The following is a 21455-nucleotide window of genomic DNA, read 5'->3' on the forward strand; positions in this document are numbered from 1 at the left end:
GACCTACATTTTAGAAGGAATGGTGTAGAGGATTTGCTAATGGCTAAAGAAAAAAAAAACTAAATGTCTTTTTTTTTTTTTTTTCTTTTTGGTTTTTCGAGACAGGGTTTCTCTGTGGCTTTGGAGGTTATCCTGGAACTCACTATGTAGACCATGCTGGCCTCAAACTCAGAGATTCACCTGCCTCTGTCTCCCAAGTGCTGGGATTAAAGGTGTGTGCAACCAATGCCCCACTCCAAATGTGTTCTTGAAATAGAAAGTTCTAGTGGGATCATAGCTGTAAATCCATGTTGCTTTTAGGATTTATCATCCAGAGGCCAGCCATTTTCTTAAGAAATTAGGATGAAGTCACATTTAGAGTAATTCTAGAACACCAGCCCTTCCTGTAACAGTTGGAGCACCTCCTGGCATTTTGGAAAAATTACAGCTGTATAAACACAGCACTGTTTCCAGAGAGTCCTGGACTCTGCCAGTGGTGGTGGTGGAAAATTGGTAAGGTTGTGTCTTACTTTAAGCAACAGAGTTACTACTTGGGAGTTTCAAAATATTTCAAAGTGGCTTTTCAGTATTTCCTGGGAAGTCGCCAGGGCCAGCCTCCCTCCCTAGAGAAACAGTTTGCTTCATGTTGTCCCGGACTCACCCCCTTTCATCTGGGTGTGGGGAGGAATTCTTTCCAAGCTTAGCAAGGCACTCCATTCTGCTCATAGGATTTTGAGTTAAAAAAGATCTTTTACCTAGAGCCAGGATGTGGTCTGCTTGGCTCCCCCATTCCTCTCAGTCCGTTGGAACTGAAATGGTCGGCCCCTACCTCCTGAAAGCAGCGGTGGTTATTTCTGGTCTGACTCTTCTTCAGCCTCACTGCACGGATCCCTCGGCTGGCACGCATCGTCGGTGTGCCTGGCCTGGTCCGGGCGGATGAAGTACAGGTCAGATGCTGGCTTGCCGTTTCTTTCCACCTCTTGGTGCCGTTTGTTCTTCCAACCTTAAGATGCTGCCATGAGTAGACCCAGTTACCTGTTGCTCTCCCTAGGTGTAGCTTAAGCCATCAGATGACGGTATCTTTACTAGGGTCAGACTTGGTTGCTGAGAGCGAGAGAGTTGATTTGGCAGGAGAAATGGCTCCGAGGGTTAAGATTGTGATTAGTGCAGAGGACCGGGGGTTGGTACCCAGCACCCACATGGTGCCTCACAATTGCCTGCAATTCTAGTTCAAGGGCATCTGATACCCACTTCTGGTTTCCAGTGAGTGAGATTATATATATACACATACATACATATATATATATGTGTATGTATATGTATGTGTATATATATATGCATCTATATGTATGTATATATATTAAGGCATACATGTTAATCTTTTAAAATATAATCTTGATCACTTGATTCAAGTGATCTTTTACTAGGATGTATTTAATTTTTCTCTAGGCAAAGTACTAAAACCATTAAAAATAAGGTAGCAGCTTCAAGTGCCGGTACCAATGTGCTAAAGATGTTTTAAGTATGGAAAAAAAGTCAAATGAGGATTTGGCCTTACTTGTGGGTGCTCTACTGTGTCTGGGGCTCTGGTATGTTTGGGGACCTCTCAGACATGGGACTTGGTGAACCAGAGGTGGGATTAGTGTCACACATCTGTCTGTTCTCAAACAGGACACTCAGACTTGCCAGTTCCTGGCCGGGGAACCTCAAGAAGTTACCCAATTTCTCAGGTGCTCTCAGCACCTTTGAGAAATGAGCTAATGGATCCATATTACAACACTTGCTGGGAAAGCCCGGAGCAAAACATTTGTGACCATATAGGGAATGAGTAGCCTCTACCGAGTCCCGGAGAGGAATCTTTGGTCGTTATGGTGTAGCCCACTGTCGGGGCCGTTACACACCTTGCCAGCTGCCTGGCCGTCCCACCCCCGAGAGCTGGCCCACTCCCCTGTCCTTGCCTCTCCTCTGGCCTTTGCTTAGGAACTGCCGGAAGAATGTCATCTCCACTTCTCCCCGGAGGGTCTGCAGAAAGCTGCTGGTGTGAGCAGCAGAGTCTCAGGCTGGTCTGGGTCTGGCCTCCAAGATCCTGCACTGTTCTCACAGTCACATGGGTTCTCATTACCCTCGTAATACCCCTCTGTCTCCATTTACATCCAGGCACATGTGTCACTTCCCATTTCTGCCATTCATTCCTGTAAAATCGGACCTATCAGGTCTCCCAAAGCGAAGTACCCGAACTTTCCTGTAACCTTATTGTGGTGATATTTTGTTCATGATCTAACAAACAAAGCTTGCCTGAAGATCAGAGTGCAGAGCTAAGCCACTAGTTAGCCACAGAGGCCAGGCAGTGGTGGCACACACCTTTAATCCCAGCACTGGGGAGATAGAGAATCTCTGTGAGTTCAAGCCACCCTGGGCTACACAAGATTGATCCGGTCTAAAAGAGAAAGAGCCAGTACTTGAGAGTCACAGGCCTTTGATCTCAGCACTAAGGAGGTGGAGACAGTGATATGGCTGGGCAGAGAGAGGAATGTAAGGTGGGAGGAGCCAGGAGCTCAGGGCATCCAGTCTGAGGATTCATGGAGTACAGGATCGCCCATCCAGTCTGAGGATTCATGGAGTACAGGATCGCCCATCCAGTCTGAGGATTCATGGAGTAGAGGATCGCCCATCCAGTCTGAGGATTCATGGAGTACAGGATCGCCCATCCAGTCTGAGGATTCGGTAGAGGTAAGAGCTATGGCTGGCTGCTCTGCATCTCTGATCCTCAGCACTAACCCCGATATCTGACCAATTAGAATTCCTGCTACACCTTACCCCAGCCCCACACCTGCCTCCGAAATTCCGTGGGCAATTAAAGTGGCCACAGTCCAGGAAACACATTTTCATTTTATTTAAAAACTATTTACAATTTATTGAGCCTTCATAAAGCTTTATTTTAAAATCTGTTTTTTTAAAATTTATTTTAACCTGAAGAAAACCTGGGGGTTTGGGAGATGGGGAAAGGAGTGGCGACAGGCTCCTTAGAGGTTCCGCGGTGGGGAGGGTATGACGCAATAGCAGTGGCCTGGGCCTGGTGGCCTCAGGGACAGTGAGAGGGAGCTTCGTTTGTCCAGCAGGCTCCCTTGCCAGTTCTTGTTCAAAACTCATCACCTACTGGCCTCGGCCAGAGACAGCTAATACTGAGTGCCGGCACCGTCTATTCTGACCAGGCGGGAGCGGGCATGAGTGGGGGTGGTGGGTGAGCTAGAACACATGCATGGCTGAACCTCGGGCCAGCCAGGCCAAGCAAGGGGCATGTGGAGTCAGTGACACACACAGAAGAGGCATCCCTGGCTCTTCCCTCTCCTGGGCTGCGGCCCCCTTGGCAATACCAGCTGTGGTTTGGTAGACGGTGGGCAAGTGTTAATGGGGGATGTAGGTTGTACCATACAGTGTGGTGTGCCGAGGCTTTCTGAGGGCCCCGTGTTGTAGACGCCAACCTCCCCCACTGACGAGAATGCTTGACCACTTATAACTAAACACCATTCTCAAGGTGTCCAATATTTACTCTGCATTGCAGAAACATCGGGCTGAGAGTCCCCCTATTTAAAACTCCTAAAAGCCGTGTGGTCTGGGAACTTTGAGAATATCAAGAGAGCTTCAAGTCTCTAGAACACACACAGCACTATGTTCTGACAGTTTCAAGGGCACCATAGGCCCTCTGAAGTCAAACTACAGAATCCCCTGGGGTAATGGCCCCAGATTAACAACCCCTGAGTTAAATAAAGTTCCTGTGGGCGAGCATTTTCCTTTGAGACAAAAATAACGTAGAGGAATTATCAGCTGTCCATCTGCCTGGGACTGAGTGGGGGAAGGGGAAGGGTGGCTTGGGAATGGCTTGGAGATGCAGCAGCAGAGCTGCATCTTTGGATACTGACTGGAGGTGCATAAGGGGTGGGAAATGTATCAAACTCAAATTCAAACTCCAACTTGACTTACATTTTCCCTTAGGCGGGCTGTTTCCCAATACCTACGTTATTCTTAGGATCAGATATGTATGGTCGTTCTGCCATCTTGTGGCTGTAATTGGAATTGCATCTGCTTCAAAGTCCAGGACTGAAAAAAAAAAAACCCTTGAACGTGGTAGGTTTTTGGAATACTTAGCTGACCAGTAAGGGGTATATATAGTAAGAGGTTGGCAGTCCAGAGTGGGGGTTGTGAAAAAGAAAAGTGAGCATTAAACATTCCTGTGTCAAGCACATTGAAGTCCCGTGACAGCACGGAGCATCCTGGCTGACCTGGGCACTCTTTGGTTTACCATGGCTAAACTCACTAACAACTGTAAGTTTTTTTCTTCCTGCTTTGATTTTCACTTAAAACCTGAAGTTCCATGTCTGGCTCGCAACTTGGTCTCCGTGCTCCCTGATCCTCCTCTTCTGAAGCAGGCTTATTGAGAGATTAGTTACTGGAAGCCCAACTACACACACCCTTGGGAGATACAGTGACTCGAGGCTTCTTCGCCCGCCCCTCCCCAGGCGTCAGAGAGGATCTGGGCCCTGACAGTGAGTCCCACACTCTGAAGCTCTGATAGAAGAATTCATGTCCATTCCTGGGGGACTGGCCTTCCCAGCTTCCCTGCTAGACTCTATACACTTCTCTGCCTGCATCGCCTCTCAAGTTAATAATGCTAAGCATGGACTGTGGTGGGAAGGGCATCGATTTTGTTCTGGAAGAAAGAATGGTGAATTCCAGGACATGGGCCTCTGGTGACCCAGGGACACCGAAGAATAGAGAATATCACTGGGAGCCTCAGAGTGGCATTGTCAGCTGGGGTCATTCCCCCGCCAGTCCTGCGCTATGCTATAGACAAGACCGTTTCTAGCATCTTCCATTACAGGCACCTCCTTCTGTGTCAGAGTGGAGGCAACTGGGAAAGCTTGCCAAACTGACTGAGAGGGGTAAGATGGAGGGCAGAATGTTCTGTCACCGGTGGGAGGCCTTGGGGGAAGCAAGTGATGGGTGGGTGGGTCCTTCCCCAAAGCCTTGGAATCTCACACCCAGCCAATGAGGTCTTCCCCTCATCATGTGATCAGAGGTGTTAAATTGGAGTTTTCCTCAGAGGCTCTGTCTCCATCTGCCGACCTCTTCCTTTTCCGACCACCTGAAACACAGGTTGTCAGCATCAGTCTGCAGCAAGGGAGGGTACTCTCAGTGGCCTGCGGACTCCTCAACCGGATGCGGAAGAGAGGTCAAGGCCCTGCTTTGGCATTCCTGCACCATGGTGCTGACATCAGCACATTTGTATCTTGAAGTACTTACCCCCAAAGAGGAACCTCTCAGAAAAACCACAATCCCAGGCACTCTCCCATGGCAGAGAGTTCATGGAAGGGACTTGGGTAGGCTCTGAAATGTCTTCTCTCCCTTCTCCAGAGAGCCCAGCTCAAGCGACTGCCAGACACCCAAAAGAGTACTAGTCTCCCAATCTTTGATGTCCCATGGGCCAGAATTGGTGGGTACAGCTGGAAGCCATTCCCAAGGGCTCCTGTTCAGACCTGCCCACTCTTGGCCAGGTGACGGTGGTTATATGCATGTCCTCAAAGATGGAACAGACACCTGCTTGCAGCTCTGCAGTTTTTAGAGGAATATTTACATCCTCTCTCTGCCCTTGACCTCTGCCGAAGGAGGACACTGCTCTCTTTTCTCTCTTTTCGAGACCATTTACTGTGTGCGTGCGTGCGTGCGTGCGTGTGTGTGTGTGTGTGTGTGTGTGTGTGCATTTGCACGTGTGCATGTGATGTGGTTGTGCCGGTGCTATGGTAAGCGTGTGGAGGTCAGACCACTACTTGTGAGTCAGCTCTCTCCTCTCACCATGTGGGTCCTGGGAATCAAACTCAGGTCCTCAGGCTTGGCACCTTTACCCACTGAGTCATCTCACTGGCCCTTGCTTTCCTTTCTATACAGTCTCCTGGACAGTTTTTCTCCTAAGGATTATGTAGTGAATATTGTGGGCTTCACACAGCCTCTAAGATCTATGTCATGACTGTTAAACCGTGTCATTAGGGTCACATAAAACAAAAGGGTCTATGTTCCAAATATCTCTACCTATAAAAAGCAGGAGAAGGAAGGAGGCCAGAGTTTGACCTCAGGGCATGTCTGTGGACTCCTGTCACCAGATCACCAATGGGAAGGGACCGATTTGAACAGTACCACAGGTGTGACACTGGCTCAGGACCTATTGTGGCTCTCCAGAGTTGTGTCTCCTTAGGGTTTGCAAGCCTTCCCCAGGGAGAAGGACCCTAACGTGCTGCACCCACTAGCTGGTGAGGCGCTTTGGTTGGGGAGAGAGATACTCACTCAAGGTTCTTAGCAGCTTCTTGCCCATGGTTTCCTCACAGTCACTGCTGCAGGGGCTGGCCTCTGGCTCCAGGTGGATGTTACAGCATTCAGTCTCTGAAGCTGAAAGGAGAGCAAACTCAGGCCTCCAACCCAACCCAAATGCCAGGACCAGGCAGGGAGATGCGGAGTGATGCCTCTCTGTGAGTGATAGGGTAGAAAGGTAGGGCCTCTCAGTGAGTGACAGTGCCGAACAGTGTGTGTGTGTGTGTGTGTGTGTGAGAGAGAGAGAGAGAGAGAGAGAGAGAGAGAGAGAGAGAGAGAGAGAGAGAGAGGGAGGGAGGGAGGGAGGGAGGGAGGGAGAGAGGGAGGGAGGGAGGGAGGGAGGGAGGGAGGGAGAGAGAGGCAGAGAGTGTGTGTCCTAAAGCGTAGTGTCTATTAGATACCAAACAGCATTTTTACTGCCACAAAAGGAACAGAGACAACAAGAGCTGCAATCCAACAGTTTACCCCAAGTTAGAAGTAATTCCCTCCTAAAATGCCATTTGGCAAGAAAGGAGAACGCACTGTGTGCTCTGCCTAGAGTCTGTGCCAGACAAAAGGACACCCGAGGCCACTGGATGTCACTTTCTTTCACCTGTAGAACCAAGGGCGCAGCAACAACTGGGCACGTGCCCTAGTTCCCTAGAGTCTCAGAGCCCAGAAAGGGTGCAAGCTGGGAGGCAGGATGGTGTGTTGGAAACTGACCTACACACAGAGCCCTGATGTGGAGTCCATTTCTAACACGGTCACTGAGTGTGGGTGAGCTGCTTCCCCTCAGTCAACCTCATGGGTCCTCACACGTCACGCTAGAGACAGGCTAGATGGTCTCCGAAGTCTACCCGTCTCCACCCTCACTCCTCCACTCCGTCTCCTAACTACGCTTTAGCAGAACTATGAAAGTTGGTGTGTGTGGAAGAAAAAGATTTCATGCTTTTAGTTCAAACCCTGAACTGGTGACTGTATGCACCATCTTTCTGGGTTTGGCACAGGTTGTCTGACTGATCTTACAGGCTCAGGACCCTTTTCAGAGTTTTGCTTTGTACACTTGGTGTGGAATGGGGCTGGTCTGAAACAGGGGAGAGGAATTACTGGCCTGGTGGGTAGGTATATGGCGTGCCCAAAACTTGGAGCTGTCTACCTTAATGAGGAACTGGATCTCGTTGCTGCCAGGATACAGGGAGTTTTGAGTATCTCCACTGTCAAGGCAGAGGTACCCCGTGCCACAGATGAAGGGATCTAAGAATGCAGGGAAGAAGTTACGGAGACTTTGGCCTGCTCTGTCTTCCAGAGGAAGTGGAGAGCCTACACGTGAGGGTGATGCATGATGCCAGCTCTCTATAATCATCATCATCATCATCATCACTACTACCATCATCATCATCATCACCATCATCATCTCCTCTTCTTCCTTCTTCCTCTTCTTCTTTTTCCTTTTTTTCCTGTTTGTTTTTTCAAGACAGGGTTTCTCTGTGTAGCCCTGACTATCCTGGAACTCCCTCTGTAGACCAGGCTGGTCTCGAACTCACAGAGCTCCCCCTGCCTCTGCCTCCCAGTGCTGGGATTAAAGTCGTGCACCACCACCACCTGCCACAAAGCTGTGCCTTGATGCCAGAGTACAGCTTACTGTACTTATCCATAGGTAGTTCTAATACTTACAGAGAGTGATACCAGGCACTGGTGTGCCCTGCACATACGTTATCTCACTCATACTTGATACTGCTTCGTGATATGACTACCATTATTCATGTTTATTAACTCACTCAAGGAAACTTACCTATTAAGACAAGAAAACGGAATCTTTGAGTAATTTGCTTAAAATTGCATAGTTCCTAAAACCCAGTGCGGTGGTGCATGCTGGTAATCCCAACACTTGGGAGATGGAGGCAGGAGGCTCCGAAGTTTAAGGTCATGCTCTGCTACAAAGTGGGTTTGAGGCCAGCCTGGACTACATGAGATCTTGCATTGAAAAGAAATACTAAAATCTGAATTGAGGGCCTAGGGTCTGAATCCAGGCAGAAAACAGCTGCTACTGTTGATCAAGTTTTCCTGGACAGATGAATTAGATGGGCCAGATACATGGTAGGTGCTTGGTAAATACTGACAGCCCATCCCCCTCCGTGTGTGTGTGTGTGTGTGTGTGTGTGTGTGTGTGTGTGTGTGTGAGAGAGAGAGAGAGAGAGAGAGAGAGAGAGAAAGAGAGAGACTGAGAGAGAGACTGAGAGAGAGAGACTGAGAGAGAGACTGAGAGAGAGAGACTGAGAGAGAGAGACTGAGAGAGAGAGAGACTGAGAGAGAGAGAGAGAGAGAGAGAGCTCCCCCAAGTCAGTTTGTTCTGAACCATGCTTGCGATCAAGAGCGCTGGCCTCCCTTGCTCCTCTGGACCAGCTCTGACCTGCTGTTGTGGGAACAGCTGCAGGGGACGGCGAGAGTTGCTGCATCTTCTGCTCCTCGAAGTTGGTCATTTCTTCCTGGGGGAAGGCCATCTCCTCCATCCTCAGGTACACGACCTCGCCGGGGCTTCTCAGACCATCTGAGCGGCTGCCTAGGGAGGGCAGTGAGGACATTACCGCTGTGCCTCGGAGGAGACCTGGGGCTCTGTGAGGCACAAGATGGCTGCCGGGCAGAGGTGGAGGAGGAAGGGAGGGCTGCTCACACCCCACAGCAGCCCAGCCCATCTGACTCACACGGCAAGCTGGTCCTGTTGCTCAGGAGCGTGAGGACTGGGTCATCCTTTGGAGTCTGGGGTGTGCCCCGGGTGGTGGGGGCCTTGGTAGAGTCTCCATCAGTGAACGCTTCCATGTCTGGGGACTGGGGTGAGCTGTCCATGTGGCAGGCCGTGAGTGCGTTCTGGTACTGCTGTCGTGTAATCTGGAAGGAGGAGGACAGAGGCTCAGATGAGCTATGTAGACACTCTGTCACAAGCAACGCCACTGGGCTGCTTTGGAAGGCCTGGTCTGAGGTCTGATGTCACCAGGTGGGGAGTCCTACCCAAGCTGCATTAAGCCTAGCAGGGGAAGGACAATTAAGGCCCCTTTACTTGCGGACCACCGATTCCCATGATTCATTTTTACTGGGAAGAACCCACATGGACCTGTTCTGTGTTGCCCGCAGCAGAGTATCTGAGCCTTGTACTTTGCAGAAGAGGTGTATTTGGCTCAAGAGCCGGGACCAGCATGGAGCTGGCGCTTGCCCAGGGCCTCCCTGGCTGCTTCCCATGCTACAGAAGCATAAAGGGAAGCAGTTGACTGTAGCAAGGGCTAAACACATAGGCCAGCCTTGTTTGGCAACAACCCGATTTCACAAAGCCCATCCAGTCCTAGGAAAATGATACCAACCCCCTTTAAGATGGTGCCCGCCCCATAACCTACTCACGTTCCTCTAGGTTCTACCTCCGGAAGACCCACCTCATAGTACTGTTACATTGGGGACTTTGTTAACCTTTGGGGACACGCTCAAACCATATCCAAACCGGAGGATGTGGGCTAAATGGAACTGTGAATTTCACACCTCAGTATCAGACCTGAAGGGTTTGTTATGTCCAGGTTTCAGGGCCCAATTCAGGATGTTTCTAATTTACTAGCTCAGGGTCTGAAACAGAATTTGCATTTCCATCAAGTTCCATGTAAGTCTAGTGAGGCTACAGCACTGGGGCCACTGGCTGAGACCTAGTTGAAATGAGGTACAGGTTCTGCTTTGTGTCAGGTTTCTTCCCTGAAAACCATTTTGAAGGACACAGCAGCACCGTGCTTACGACTGGCTTTGGTAGTTTTCAGGTGGAAATGTGGGTCTCAACCCACCATCTGCCCAAAGCGTCATTAACGCTCTTGCTGAGAGCGCCTCATGCCCCAGCCTCTGCCTGCCCTCACTGAGCTGTCTGAAGTCGCGCTCCATGTAGAAATTCCCTACGTGACACTTGATGAAGCCCAAGAGAGCAGCTGACCCTCCCATAGCTGTGTTCTTTAAAGACTTATCCTTATCTTACTTATTCTTAATTAATATTTAAAATATTTAATTTACATGGTGTGTGTGTGTGTGTGTGTGTGTGTGTGTGTGTGTGTGTGTGTGTGTGTCCATGCTCTGGTTCCTTCCCATATTTTAAAGGTCCAGACATTCTCCAGATAATACAGGCCTTTAAACTGACACAATTTAGTGCTTGTACTAGTCATCATTATTTAATTTATTTTTCCTCTTTTAACTATTTGCAAAGTTGTTTATATAAGACATTTTACATATTTATATCTTGAGATTTTTTTTAGTTTAAAAATTTTTTATGTGTCTGGGTGTTTTGCCTGTATAAATGTATGTATGTATGTATGTATATATGTATGTATGTATGTTTGTGTAGCATGTGCTGTCTGGTTCAGAACACAGTGTAAGATCCCCTGGAACTGGAGTTTCAGATGGTTTTGAACTATCATGTGGGTGCTGAGAATTGAACACAGGTAGTTTGGGAGAGCAGTCAGTGCTCTTAACCACTGAGCCATCTCTCCAGCCCCCATATTTGTATCTTATATTCAGATATATTTAACGCACTGCACAGTAGCCAAAGAACATTGCTGACAAAGCTAAGCAAACTAATTTTCAAGAGACAATATTTTTCTTCTTTTTTCTCTCATTTCTTGCTACAATGCAACTGTGTCTTAGCAGTAACTTGAGTTTAGGTTGTTTTTTCATACTTTGGCCAGTTAATAATTTAAGCATTTCCTAAATTATTATATTGAAACTAACAAAAAGTAAGGTTTCCCTTTTGGGCATCTGACTTGGCAGCCAACTCAACCTTTAGGCTACGGATGGTTCTTGCCATTACATGAACTTGTGGTGTGGGTGGGGCTGGTTTATTAGCCTTCAAAACACGATCCTGAAATTTAGGGATTTTACCACTAGATGGTGATGGAGATCTTTGTCAAAGTCACACAACTAACACTGCATGGTACCTGCCAAACAATTTTAGCTTAACAAGGATGCCTACAGGACAGACGGATGGAAGGACAGACAGACAGACACACACAGACACACACACACACGCCAAACCAAACAAAAAACCCAAAACAAACCAAACAAAAAACAAACCACCAACCAACCAACCAAAAACCAAAACAAAATTCACAAGGATTGGTGGCTTCATAATGTATAAAGTCTACAAATGAATCAGGGCTTTGTTTAAAACCCTTCCCAGAAAACCGTAAGATGTGTCTACTGATCTCATTTTTAACTTGTCTGGAAATCATATTTCTCTGAACTTAATAATTTGGGACTTAAGTTTATTAGACAAGGAGGGTCACGGGGGGGCTTTCCTGCAGCCAGCAGCTGGGGCTTGGGCCCAGGGAAGCACTTCTCCCTTTAGGTCCACAGGGACAATATGGCTCAGAGCACTTGCTGGGGTGTCTGGGCCTCCAGTTTAATCCTTAGAACTACAAAATCAATAAGAAAGCACAGAGACTCTCAAGGTTAGAGAGAAGGCCAGAGCTGGGAGAGGAAGGTGGGGGAGGTTGCCTCAGCACATCCACAGCATCTTCCAAATTGGGAGGAGGTGATTTTTTTTATTACGTTTTAGAAAGATCTTACATTACGCAGCAAAGGAGAAAACCAAACCCTAACCATCTGGCTTGAATTTGAAAACTGCCCCTCAGTACAGCTAAGAGTTTTCTGAAGTCACAGATTTAAAGAGAGTTTGACTAATGCTTTAAGTAGACATCCTTCTCAATTTTAATACGTTTAGGTGGGAAAAAAAGGACAAAATTTGGTGTTTCCTGGAAGCTCGGACCAGAACACGATCCTCTGATGTGACAAAGAGAATATCTGATTCTCAGTTCTCTGTGAGAATTGGCCTTGGGCTCGGGGTTCCACCTCCCACTGTCTCAGGTTGGGAAAGCTTTCCTTGTGATTTGTAGAAAGTTTCCTCTTCTTGGGTCTAGGAATGGGGGACGGATTTTTAGGAAAACCTTCACAGATTTCCTCTGTCCGAGGTCCTCTTCTCAATACATTCCTCTGAGGAGTTGACATGTCCGCATCTGATTGTCCTATCTGATCTCGTCAGGACAAGGACCACTCCTCCAACCCCAGCTCCCCACAGCTGCTGATAAATGTCACTCACTCCAAAGTAGCAAACCAAACTGTATACTGATTTTGTTCTGAACTTCATCCATAAGTGGTGCCATAGGATGCCAGAAATCTACATGCTAAACCTAATCCCCCAGGAGAAGGCATTGAGAGGAAGGGCCCCTGGAGGGGATTGGGGCTTAAGGGTGGTAGGCCCTGTGACTTCTCTTGCCTCCTTTCTCTGCCGTCTAACGTCCAAGGACACAAAGGTGCCGAGGAAGTGGACCCTCAGCACGCACTGGACCTGCTGGGCCCTGAACTTGGGCTTGCCAGCTTGTAGTAGTGTAAGGTGTACATACTATAGCAGTTTGTGACGGTAGCATGAAGTGACTTCCTGAATTGAACAGGAAGACACAAGAAAAAAAAAAAAGGACTCTCCCTTTCCTCCCCATCTAAATATTTTAAAATTGAGAAGGTGGCCAACTAAACACCCTTTAAACCCGTGGCTTCAGAAAACTATTAATCCTGCTTAACAGTTTTTTTTCCCAATTGCTGGGGCAATGTGCTAAAAATAGAATTAAAATTCCATATGCTGCCCCAGAGGACCCCTGGGCTCTGCTTCTAATGCTCCATTCCCATCTGACATGGGCGCCTGTCTCTGCTCTTCACAGGCCAGTGCTCGGATCCCTGACACCCCCGGCACTGTTGTTTCTATTCTGAGCATCCTCCCTCCCTCCCTCGTTAGCCCTCAGCAAGTGTCCTTCCCTCAGCCCTCTCTGATGGCCACTTCAGAAGTAGTCGGCTGCCCTGTCTCTCTTTATGCCATAGTTCTGTCGTCACCACTTGAACTTCCCTGGTTTATGACTTGCTAACCCGTCTTCCCCACCCCTGCTATTGGCATGTAAACTCTAGTAAGGCACAGTATCTCATCAATGCTATGCTCAGAGCAGACACTGGTGAGGCAGTTGACAAACTGCATCCTGAAATTGTGAACGCAATACAAACCAGCGGAGCTAGCACACTGGTCCCTCTTCCTACCTCCACCACTGGGGGAGGTCTGTATTAGCACTGAAAGGTCTTTCAGGCTGGAAGCCACAGGGAGTGAGGTGAGTCTCTCTGCGCTCAGGCCTGTTAGATGTCCAGCCATGAGTAGTTCTCAGCTAGGCTGTGGTCTCTTAGCTAACTCTCGGTAACTCTCCTTGAAGTCCAGTGATCCCCAGGCTTCGACTCCAGAAGCAGACAGGAGTGTCAACTCTGAAGTGTGACTCTATCATTTTATAGCCAGATGATCTTGTGTTCAGGCCTCCAAGTCATCTGTAAAGTGGGAATGAGAGCAGCGCCTATCTCGGAGGGCGGTGGCGAGGTTGACTAGGTGATTCAGGTAAAGACTCACTGGAAGGATCCTTGCAGCGTGCTCTCCACTCCGCAGTCCTTATCCTGCCCTGTCTTAGTGTTCTACTGCCAAGAAGAGGCCCACGACCACAGCAACTCTTACAAAGGCTTTAGATGAGGCTGGCTTATAATTTCAGTCTATCACCACGGTGGGAAGCATGGCGGCATGCAGGCAGACTTGGTGCTGGGGGAGATGCTGAGAGTTGTTGGGGAAGTCCTGAGTATATGTCAATAAAGCACTGTTGGTCAATAGGGAAGCAAGATAGGTGGGACTAGGAGTCGAGGAGGACTCTGGGTAGGAGAAACACAGGGAGTCAAGATGTAACCGCAATAGGGATAAGAAGCCCGGAAACTTCTCCGGTAAGAGAAGCACTTTGATTAACAATTATGGGATAAATATTTAAGTCAGAGCTAGCCAGTAAGAAACAAGCAAGGACAACAGCTTCATAATTAATATAGCCTCCTGTGTGTTTATTTGGGACTGATGTGGCTCTGGAACTAGGCTGGCGAAAAGGCATCACTCTACAGAGAGTTCTACATGTTGATCCACAGGCAGCAGAAGGGAATGCTACATAGGCCTAACTTGAGCAACTGAGACCTCAAAGCCCACCCCAAAGTGACACACTTCCTCCAACAACGCCACACCCACTCCAACAAGGCCACACCTCTTAATAGTGTCACACCATATGGGCCAATCATTCAAACACATGTCTATGGGGGCCCTTCCTATTCCAACCACCATTTGCCCCATCTGGCACGTTCCTCCCCTTTAGCTGGTAATGTTCAATGGTTTCTTCTTTCCACGGCTACTCTCATTGGCTATCACTAACATATCCGCAGAGTCCTGGCACAGAAACCGGTCAGCACACCCCAGAAGTTATCAGTGTTCTGGGCAGAAGGAAATGACCTTCCACTGTGTGATTTCAGTGGCTGGCAGTCACCTAGTGTACTCGCTGGATGTTTCACTGGACTGGGATAAGCGAGGCTCTAACTGAGGTCTCAGGGCCAAAGTTACTGTGGTTTTCTGGATGTCAGAAAGGAAAAGAAATCCAGGAGAGTAAGAGGAAGGGAGAAAAATTAAAGGATTCCTGGGCACCGCAACCCTAAAGAAAGATCTGAAGAGACACCAGCCTTTCTCCTCAAGTGCCCCTGTCCATGCTGCACCTCAGGGCGGTTCTTCGGTGACCCCCTTTTAATATTATGGTCTAGAAATACTATCGTGTAAGTCAAGGCACTATCGTAGAGGATCATCATGGTTTTTCTATTTGCTTGGCTTATTCATTCTTGGCTGACTGACCTTGAGATAAATGCCTGGAATCACTCTGGTGCCAATGGCAGGGGTCCAAAAGAGACAGTTCTGCCTGGAACCGTATCTCAGGCAAGCTCATCCTCCTTTAATTTATGCCTTCGTGTCTCCACATGGCATAAAGGATCGGGAATCTTGACTGAGACCGACGACCCACGTCAGCCGCAACAACAATAACAGACAGTAACCATCAAGCTTACTAAAAAGCAGGGCTGTACACAGCCAGCGAGGAAGTGCCACCCAGCGCCACCCCGGCACCCTGGGACGGGAGGGAATGCGTAGAAAGGCCTGTCCGGCTCCCCAGCCTGCTGCCCTCCTGGAGTTACCTTCACAAACTGCACATCACTGAGGATGTGCACCGAGTAGTCGGGGGTGTAGAGGTTGTTGCTGCTGCACAGCTGTGTGTTGCTCCCGCCAAAGTCACTGCGCTCCCGGTTCGGAGACTCGGAGCGATTCAAGCCGCTGCAGCGAGAAGGGGACCGGTTTACTGCAGATGGTGAGGAGGAGGGAGGGGAGTGAGAGAAGAGACAGGGAAAGGCAGGTGGGGGAAAAGAGGAAGGAGGGAGAGAGAAAAAGGTGCTGTTTACGGAGGTCCCAGGCTACTACCAGGCAGTGGCGGCAATGCAAAGACAGGGACCACAACCCCACTGGAGCCCAAGAAGGGAGCGGCTTGGTGGTGGTGCCCCCTGTGGGGCTCTGCCTGACCCAGGGAGGAGGCACGATGGTGGGCAGAGGTGGGAAGCTGTCTTGGCTCTGGACTCCTAGTTAGGTGCAGGAGGACTCCCCAATACACAAGGATAGTGCTATGTACATGGGGTACAGTAGAGACCCCTTCTATTAGGGCAAGACACTGTACACAGTGCAATGACAAACCCCTTAAGAAAGACCAAGTTCTTAGGTTTGTCTTCACAATCCCCTATGACTTCACCATGGCCGTATTTTAGGGGGGCTAACTCAGGTCTGCCTCAACGGTGGCAGGCCCTGGACTAAGAGTGTAAACAGAGGTCCGCAAGCCACACGGGTAAATACAGCATGTTAATACACAGTGAAAACATTTTGTCCTTGCCTTTCACAACTGTTTATACCAACCTGTAAGGCAAGACCCAACTCCTTGAGTTTTGTGGCAGAAACAGTGCTGTGTGGGGTGAGCCAAGCTCTGGTCTTAAGGCTTCTGGGCTCAGCATCTTTCAGGGATGTTTGGTTGTGGAACTACAGGCCTCTGCATGCTTGAGATGTGTAGCAGGACCTAACTGCCTTTGACTCCATGAAGGTCTTGTCTCACCCAGTGATGCAGCACTGAGGAGAACCACAGTGGTACTTGAAAACCTGGGTCATGGAAAGGCTCACTCTAATCTTATCGAAGCCTGGAAAAACACACAGACTTTCTGCCAAGGACGTAAATGTCTCCACAGCTTCTTTAAGTTCAGTAAAGACTATGCCATTTGGTTTTAATTGGGCAGTGAGCTATCTTCCCTAGGACCAATAAGGATGAGGAAGCTGAAGGTGACCAGAAGCACTGTCTCAACCATGGACAACCCTAACAAGAGAATACAAAGCATTTCTTATCCCTCTGTCTCCCAACTGATATGACTCTGCCCGTCTTCCCCAGAGGCTAAGGAGGCCATAGGCTCCTCAGAACTCATATCTACTTCAGAGAGCTCAAGTGAAGGCTCAAATTCTTCAAAGATTTTTTCAGGGTGAAACTTCGTGATGCAATTCTGCCCCTTGAGATGATGCTGGTGTCAGTCAGGGTGTCTGACTAGCACCTACTGGAGTGAGTCACAGAGTTGGACCATTTGTCTATTTGCCAAGCCACTACAGCTTGGCACACCATGGAGCAGACATTAAAGTAAACATGGGTCGGATCACTTTCTCTCTAGAACCACAAGAATCACTGCTCTCCTATGGCTATAGAACGGAGGACCCCACTTTTATCCTAGTGGTCTCTGCAAATGCCACTTACTTGTACGTAGCTATTTACTTCCAGAAACCCAGGGGTCAGCCTTTGACTCCTCCCCTTCCTAAGGGCAGCATCAAGACCTGTCATTGGCCTCTAACCCAAACAGCCTCTGCTCTCTCTAATCAAAGACAGTCACCATCACCATTGCTTGAGTCACAATCTTTTCTCCTCAATCCTAATCTCAAACAGCAGCCTGAATATCCAATAGTACAAACCCAATTTATATGCTGTGTTTCCCTACACACGCATACATATGATAAACTTTAAATTACAAATAAGAGACCATCTATCACTGTGTGCTAACTAACATAATAATGTGCACTATCCTTGAAGGGATTTTAATTTAGAATCTAAATTCTGTTTAAAGAGAGATTTTAGAACTCCAAAATGATTTTGGAACCCCCAAGCCTTTCCTCTGTAAACTACAGTCATCTGGGGGACCCCTTTCTCTAAGAAGCTAGGGTTGGTAGCAGGATACCAGAAGTGCAGCTAGATGGAGTTAAATCTAAGAAGCCCCAGCCTTGGCCAGCTGTTTAGAAGAGAGGCCAAGGACACAAGGACTCTACCTGTCTGTTAAATAACACAAGACAGGAGGTCTTGGAGTCAGGCCTGTGGAAGTTGCTTATTCACAGTGTTGGAGGACCAGATCCTCCAGAGTGACTAAGGACAAGACAGTGGCAGAAAATTTAGTGCAGCACCACTGACTGTCAATTATAAGACTGTGGTCTTGAGCCCTTGAAAACAAAGTGATGAGTTCTGGCTTGGCTAAATCTGTAGCTATTCAGGGTGGCCGCTGGCTAAGAAGGCCAACACTTTCTCCTTTGGGGTAGATGTGGGAGTGGCAGGTACTCTTGCTGGAGGGCAGCCTCTTTGGCATAGGATCAGGGTCTGGAAAGCTGAACCCCAACTCCATGGGTCTTGGCTTCCACTCAGTTTGGGCACAACTTGGGGAAGAAGACGTGAGCTCTCTGTGGCTTTAGCTCCCCCGACACTGCATCCCTGTGTCTTCCATTTTTCCTGACCAGACAGGGGCTTCACACTCCACAGCTTCTGCCCTGAATCCTTATCTTAGGTCATGCTTCTGCATCTGTTTGAAAAGGACGGCAGGGAAACAGACCTGTCTTATCTACTGAACTTTTCCCATTCCCAGAAGCTTCTGCCTAAATCACTTCCACTCCTTGTCTGGAATAGAGGCAACCACTACATCCTAGCTCCCCGTAAAGCTCTCACCACACATGAGAATCCAGGAAAGGAGGTCGCCCTGCCTTCGCTCAGGGATTCACATGTCAAACACACTTACACACTTTGTTGTGTTGTAAGGAGGAACATATTTTTGATTTTTTTAAGTAAACAAACCATTGGATGTTTACTTATAAAACCCTGAAGATTTTCAACACCAAAAGATACAATTGTCTTGTAAAAGGAGTTTTTAAGAGGAAAGAAGCCTCATTTCGTGACAAAGAAAGTTCCAGCTCAACTGAATGTTGTGCAAGATGGATGTTTTAGTGTCCTAGAGCCTGACATTCCTCAATAGGTAGGATGCTGATGACTCGGCACTTCGGTAATTGCGCGCACACCCACTCTGAGGCTTTGGAGCGAGGGAATGGAAACGGAAATGCTTTTAATAAAAAAGAGAAGAAATCAGTAACAGACGAATGTCCCAGCAGCATGGCAAACTAGTTCAAGTTGTCTAACTCCCCTTGGCATTTCCTAAGAGCACAAAGGCACAACTGGGGGTGGTGGAGCAACGTGGAAAATCCCAAGGGCAGTGCAAGGAGGTCTTCGAGAGGCAGATCAAACAGCAGCACACACCACCGCTGACCACAGGGCACCAACAGGGGGCGGGCCAGTGGCTCTGGGGTGTCTGGGTGGAAGGGAGCGCCATCTTCTGCTCAGTGTCACTAAGTGCTCAGGAGACTGTGGAGACCCCTGTCCTGCAGCCAGTGTGTGGCCATCCTACAAGAGCTGTCTGTCCTGGCTAGCAGCTCAGAGTGACTGAGGTTGGGGGCGGGGGAAGATACTGCAGTAAGGCTGGGGGAGGGTGGGAGGTGGGGGGAGGGCATGGGTGAAGACCTTACACAGTGACTAATGCTGGAAAGAATCCCCTCCATTCTGTATACAGGAGCCTTGAAGACTGCCACCCAGTTCTTGACTCGTTGTTCACTCATACCCACCTTTATCTAGGGAGCCTTCACACCCCCATCCAGGGAGCTAGACTCCAAATTCACATGTGTGATGCTTGACTCCCCTTGGGAGCATGAAGATTTGGGGAGCAGAAGGACTCTGGGCCTCCCTGTCTGCATCTTGTGGATCATCAGAGAGGACTGAGGGGGACCGATGCCCTTTGGTCACGGTTAGTACCACAGGCCATCTGTGCTCCCCAAATTGGATGAGGGTAGGGTTTAATTACACAGGCTTATAAGAGCACAAACCAAGATTATTAAAATTCATCATTCTTTGGTAGTTTTCAACATCAGACAACCAAATGCCAAGAGCCAGGCCTCCATCAAGCCCCATGTGAACTCTGCAAGTCAGCCCCCGTTACGATCCCAGATGAACTTGCTCACGTTTCAAGGAGTCTTAATGGTTCCCAAATGTTTACTACACAAGAGCCAACCCCAAGGAATATTTCCACTTGCCACATTGTACAAAGCTGAAAGATTATTTTTAGGGACTCCTTGTATATTCTGGGAGAAAACGCCATCGTCTTTGATCTCTAAGCACATTATGGACAGACAATTGAAGCCTCAGTTGCGATGCCTCCCCTTTCTCTGTGTTCTTGTGGATTTGGGAGGGTTGCCATGGGAAAGGCAATATTATCTCCATCAGGAGAAAAATGAAGGGATGAATCTGGTGGGAGGGAATGATAACTTCAGTGGGGCCAATGGGAAGCTTCATTTTTAAACAAAAGCACCTGCAAATTCAGCTAATTGCACTGTACTCTGGAGGTGATCCATGGACCACTAAGCTCTCCTTACTCCAAACTCAGAGAAATGCCCTGTGGATAATGATTTGCAATCATACGCTCAATATTTTTGAAATATTTGGTACAAGGACTCTTGGACTCAGTCCAATGTGAGTACCATATTCATTAGTGTGACAGACGCAGACACACTGAAGCCCTCTAGGGGGTGCAAAATGCCTACGTGTGGGGATACTAACTGTCCCAGGCCTGAGAAAGCAGATCTAGGGACCCGGACTCCTCCCTCTAACTACTTACTACACATACAGGACTGATCAAATGGCTTAATTTCCGCAAGTCTGTTTCCCTACAATAATTCCTACCCGTCTCTCAAAGCGGCCGTGGGGAGTAAGACAAAATGATTCCTTTTTAGAAATTTCTTCTTCTTAACTTTTTTTTGTTTTTTGAGACAGGGTTTCACTGGCTGTCCTGGAACTCGATTTGTAGACCAGGCTGACCTTGAACTCACAGAGATCCACCTGCCTCTGCCTCCCAAGTGCTGGAATTAAAGGCATGTGCCACCACTATCCAAACCTTTTAACTTTTAAAATTTACATTTGTGTGTACAAGTATTTTTGCCTACATGTATATATGTGCGCCACACAGAATGCCTGGTACACATGAAGGCCAGAAGAGGGCACTGGATTCCCAGTACCTGGAGTTGCAGAGGGTTGTGAGCGGTCATGTGGGTGCTGGGAACTCAATCTGAGTCCTCTGCAAGAGCAGCCAGTGCTCTTAACTTTTGACCTCTCTTTCCAGTACTCTGGTTTGTTTTTAAACTTGTTAATTTCTAGGGTTTATCTTTTTCCCTATGAAAGACAGGTAAAGGTTTGCTTAATATGTATATAAGTTTATATTTCTGGAGCAGAAATCAAGACTGGGACCAGAAGGAACCCAAGACTTCTTTGCTAAAATGGGACAGAAACAAGAGTGACATAGGTATTGCTGTAGTGTAGAGTCCTGAGGATGTCACCCAGTCATCGTGGAGGCTGGTGGTTGTCTAAAGACAGAGACCAGCAACAAGAATGGAGGAAACCGCAGAGGGAGAAGGTCCTGGCTACTTGATTTCTCCTGCTGCATCTATGACTGGTCCACCCCGCAGAGCTGAACCAAGAATGGAAAAGGATGGCCTTCTTCTCAACTCATTTACTGGTGGTTTCCTGTTGAACCAAACATCCATAGTCATGGAGAATGGGGAGAAGGTTGAAAGAACCCTCTGGGCACACATCAGCCATGGTAAGAGAAGTATCTGCCTCTGGCAGGAGAAGGCTGCATAGTGAGTGAGTCGGTTTATTCTCTGACATTGGCTTACATGAAGGTTTCCATAATAAATATCGGTGAACTACTACTATCCCTTACTCTGGGAAATTACAACTAATTGGGTTGTCTGGCTAACTGAGGGTTAATTAAAAAAGAAAAATACATGCCTGCTTTGATTCTTCTGGTTTAAAATCTTGTAA

General features: G+C 48.2%; 1 protein-coding gene across 2 annotated transcripts in view; it reads right to left on the minus strand.

The window, feature by feature from the left end:
* Positions 1-2848: 2848 nt before the first annotated feature.
* Cnnm1 (cyclin and CBS domain divalent metal cation transport mediator 1) overlaps positions 2849-21455 on the minus strand; it is a 53991-nt gene continuing 35384 nt past the window's right edge. For both annotated transcript variants that reach the window (XM_005063568.4, XM_005063569.4), the window contains 5 exons: positions 15400-15560; positions 9021-9204; positions 8729-8878; positions 6316-6417; positions 2849-5122 (listed from right to left, as the gene is read on the minus strand). In XM_005063568.4, the coding sequence (XP_005063625.1) occupies positions 5043-5122; positions 6316-6417; positions 8729-8878; positions 9021-9204; positions 15400-15560 (677 nt within the window). In that variant the 3' untranslated portion in view covers positions 2849-5042. The remainder of the gene's footprint in view (positions 5123-6315; positions 6418-8728; positions 8879-9020; positions 9205-15399; positions 15561-21455) is intronic.

The sequence above is a fragment of the Mesocricetus auratus genome, unplaced genomic scaffold (assembly GCF_017639785.1).
Source record: "Mesocricetus auratus isolate SY011 unplaced genomic scaffold, BCM_Maur_2.0 Super-Scaffold_4256, whole genome shotgun sequence".
NCBI classification, from domain to species: domain Eukaryota; kingdom Metazoa; phylum Chordata; class Mammalia; order Rodentia; family Cricetidae; genus Mesocricetus; species Mesocricetus auratus.